This window comes from Bison bison, unplaced genomic scaffold (genome assembly GCF_000754665.1).
Source record: "Bison bison bison isolate TAMUID 2011002044 unplaced genomic scaffold, Bison_UMD1.0 scf7180017845298, whole genome shotgun sequence".
NCBI classification, from domain to species: Eukaryota; Metazoa; Chordata; class Mammalia; order Artiodactyla; family Bovidae; genus Bison; species Bison bison.
This window is the reverse complement of record NW_011475871.1, coordinates 3,197-7,435: the sequence shown is the minus strand read 5'-3', so window position 1 is coordinate 7,435 and position 4,239 is coordinate 3,197. Positions and strand designations below refer to the sequence as shown.

At 43.3% G+C, this 4,239-nt stretch overlaps 1 protein-coding gene across 1 annotated transcript; it reads left to right on the top strand.

Moving 5' to 3' along the window:
* Window positions 1-250: 250 nt before the first annotated feature.
* Window positions 251-1,957, top strand: LOC104983812 (hemoglobin fetal subunit beta). Its single transcript, XM_010833352.1, has 3 exons — window positions 251-480; window positions 902-1,124; window positions 1,704-1,957. The coding sequence occupies exons 1-3, from the start codon at window positions 395-397 to the stop codon at window positions 1,830-1,832; spliced, it is 438 nt and encodes a 145-aa protein (XP_010831654.1). The 5' UTR covers window positions 251-394; the 3' UTR covers window positions 1,833-1,957.
* Window positions 1,958-4,239: the final 2,282 nt, after the last annotated feature.

Here is a 4,239-nt window from a genome sequence, read left to right as displayed (position 1 = left end):
TTTCTGGAGCCCGGATTCTTCATTTGTATAATAAGAAAATTGAGGAGGTGGTTTCCAAGAGGTTACTTCGTTGTGATTCTAAAATCTCTACAAGCAAACTTGCTAAGGAAGATGATTTTAGTAGCAGTTTGTATTGCTGGAATGACTGAGACCTAGAGATGCCCAGAAAGAGGGCTGAAGGTTTAAAGTCAGTGCCAGGAAGACTAAGGAGAGGTATGACTGTCATCATTCAAGCCTCACCCTGTGGAACCACACCTTGGCCTGAGCCAATCTGCTCACAGAAGCAGGGAGGTCAGGAGGCAGGGCTAAGCATAAAAGGAAGAGCTGGGCCAGCTGCTGCTTACACTTGCTTCTGACACAACCGTGTTCACTAGCAACTACACAAACAGACACCATGCTGAGCGCTGAGGAGAAGGCTGCCGTCACCTCCCTATTTGCCAAGGTGAAAGTGGATGAAGTTGGTGGTGAGGCCCTGGGCAGGTAGGTATCCTGCTTACAAGACAGGTTTGCTGCTGCTGCTGCTAAGTCGCTTCAGTTGTGTCCGACTCTGTGCGACCCCATAGACGGCAGCCCACCAGGCTTCACCGTCCCTGGGATTCTCCAGGCAAGAACATTGGAGTGGGTTGCCATTTCCTTCTCCAATGCATGAAAGTGAAAAGTGAAAGTGAAGTCTCTCAGTCATGTCCCCATGGACTGCAGCGACCCCATGGACTGCAGCCTTCCAGGCTTCTCCGTCCATGGGATTTTCCAGGCAAGAGTACCGGAGTGGGGTGCCATTGCCTTCTCCGACAAGACAGGTTTAAGGAGAGTGAAATGCACCTGGGCGTGTGAGGACAAAGCCATCCCTGAGATTCTGAAAGCTGCTGACTTCCTCTGACCTTGTGCTGTTTTCTCCCCCTAGGCTGCTGGTTGTCTACCCCTGGACTCAGAGGTTCTTTGAGTCCTTTGGGGACTTGTCCTCTGCCGATGCCATTTTGGGAAACCCTAAGGTGAAGGCCCATGGCAAGAAGGTGCTGGACTCCTTCTGTGAGGGCCTGAAGCAACTTGATGACCTCAAGGGTGCCTTTGCTTCGCTGAGTGAGCTGCACTGTGATAAGCTGCACGTGGATCCTGAGAACTTCAGGGTGAGTTTGTGGAATCCTCAATATTCTCTTTTTATGGTCAAGCTTGTGTCATGGGGAGAGGGCTGACTGGCAGGACGTAGTTTAGAATGGAGAAGATGTATTCTGGTTAAAGTGCTAAGGACTCCTCAGAACCGTTTAGATTCTTTTAACCTCTTTGCTCACAATAATCATTTCTTCTGATTCATTCTTGTTCTCTGTTGTCTGCAATGTCTTCTCTTTTTAATTATACTCTTTGAGTGTTCAATTTGAAAAAAAGATTTCTTCATCTACTTTAAACATAATATCTAATATTTTCCCCTTATCTGTTCCTTTCAAGGGATAAAATGTTGTATTGCTTTTCGAAGTGATTCAAAATAATAAAAATGATAACAAGTTCTGGATTAAGATAGAAAGAGAGAAACATTTCTAAATATAAATTCAGCCTGCTATGGGTAGCTTCACATCAGCAGTAGCATCTATACTTCAGTCATCTTTGTGCTAATACCCTAGGGGCACAGCTTGGGATGAATCTGAAGTACTCTGAATCTAACCTGGGCACCTGCACTAACCCTGCCCTTGCTTACTGTCTTTTCCACACAGCTCCTGGGCAACGTGCTGGTGGTTGTGCTGGCTCGCCGCTTTGGCAGCGAATTCTCCCCGGAGCTGCAGGCTAGCTTTCAGAAGGTGGTGACTGGTGTGGCCAATGCCCTGGCCCACAGATATCATTAAGCTCCCTTTCCTGTTTTCCAGGAAAGGTTTTTTCATCCTCAGAGCCCAAAAATTGAATATGGAAAAATTATGAAGCGTTTTGTGCATCTTGCCTCTGCCTAATAAAGACATTTATTTTCATTGCACTGGTGTATTTAAATTATTTCACTGTCTCTTACTCAGATGGGCACACGGGAGGGCAAAGCACTGAAGACATAAAGAAATGAAGGCCTAAGTTGAGACTTTGAGAAAATACATCAGTATCTTGGACCCCATGACAGGAGTGGTTGTAAACAGCTGATGTTATTGGAAAACAGGCTCGGCTCCTTACTCTTACTTTCCTTTAAAGAATTCAAGTTGCAGCTTAATTTGTGAGTTAGATCATTGCTAAGTTTTATTAAAATAAATTATGTTATTTAGCCTTTTTTGTAAATGACTTCTCTCTCTTTAATTGTCCAGAACCTCACTTAAATCCATTAGGTTCTTCTGCCTAAGGACACCACCGTTTAAAATTTTCTTTAGGCACTTTACTGTCCCATTGCTCTTTCTCCCCTGACTTCTTTTTATCCTTGTTTTCTCTGCCATCTTACAAAGATCTGCCTAAAGGACCGAACCTTCTGTCCTGGATTCTGGAAGTGACATATGAATTTTGAGTAATCCTTGTTCCCTCTTGCATCCTAATTCTGAATCTCAGTTCAGTTCACTTCAGTGGCTCAGTTGTGTATGATTCTTTGCGATCCCATGGACTTCAGGGGGAGGTAGTTTTGCTCTCACTTTGCTTGTACTATAATATTGTGATAAATATTAGATTGATGAGAATGTAAAAAGGGACTTTTGTGGCTTGATAGTCACTCCTGTCTTGCAGTCCTCTCATGGGATTCCACTAAACAGAATTCCATTCTCCCCAGGATGCTTAGCATCTACACACGGAAGTGACTGAGGTCTGCCCTCTGTATCTGGTCTCTGATGGCTTCTCTGCCTTTGTAGTCGTTAGCATAGCGTTACCAGAAGCAACATATGCCAATTTAATCCTCTCCTTCAATAACCGCTTATCCGGATACTTGATTCTGGAAATGATGTATGAATTTTTAGTAATCCTTGTTTCCTCTTGCATCCTAATTCTGAATCTCTGTTCAGTTCAGTCCAGTGGCTCAGTTGTGTACAATTCTTTGCAATCCCATGGACTGCAGCATGCCAGGCTTCCCTGTCCATCACCAACTCCTGGAGCTTGCTCAAATTCATGCCCATTGAGTTGGTGATGCCATTCAACCATCTCATCCTCTGTCATCCCCTTCTCTTGCCTTCAATCTTTCCCAGCATCAGGGTCTTTTCCAATGAGTCAGTTCTTCACATCACGTGTCCAAAGTATTGAAGCTTCAGCTTCGGTATCAGTCCTTCCAATGAATATTCAGGACTGATATCCTTCAGGTTTGATTGGTTTGATCTCCTTGCAGTCCAAGGGACTCTCAGGAGTCTTCTCCAACATCACAGTTCAAAAGCATCAATTCTTCAGCGGTCACCTTTCTTCATTGTCCAACTCTCACATCCACACATGACTACTGGAAAAACCATAGCCTTGACTAGATGGACATTTGTTGATAAAGTAGTGTCTCTGCTTTTTAATATGCTGTCTAGATTTGTGATAGCTTTTCTTCCAAGAAGCAAGCATCTTTGAATTTCATGGCTGCAGTCACCATCTTCAGTGACTTTGGAGCCCCCCAAAATAAAGTGTCTCACTGTTTCCATTGCTTCCCCATATATTTGCCATCAGATGATGGTACCAGATGCCATGGTCTTAGTTTTTTGAATGCTGACTTTTACGCCAGCTCTTTCACTCTCCTATTTCACTTTCACCAAGAGGCTCTTTAGCTCCTCTTTGCTTTCTTCCATAAGGGGGGTGACATCTGCATATCTGAGCTTATTGATATTTCTCCAGGCAATCTTGATTCCAGCTTGTGCTTCATCCAGCCTGACATTTTGCATAATGTACTTGGCATAGAAGTTAAATAAGCAGGGTGACAATACACAGCCTTGACGCATTCCTTTCCCTATTCTGAATCTAGTTGGGGAGGTTCTGAAAGTAACGCATCTAACAAGTGACTATCTAATAACGCATCTAATAAATGAATATACAAGGCTTTTATGAGATCTGAGGATGAAGCCCTTGGTATGAAATGGTGGTAAAGATAAGTAGTATAGACAATTGTCCAGAAGACAAGAAGACAAAAGTCAGAAAAGAAAAGGAGGTCAAGTCACTGATGAATAATGTGTTTGTGTATTCTGAGAATTTCAGGTAAACAGGAAAGATAACTGAAGCAAAACTGCCTGAGGTAGAATAAAATAGATTATAAATTTTGGTGAACACAGTGGAGCGTATTCTTAAAGTTAAAAATTCACAGACAAGAGAATACAATTCAGCCATTACTCA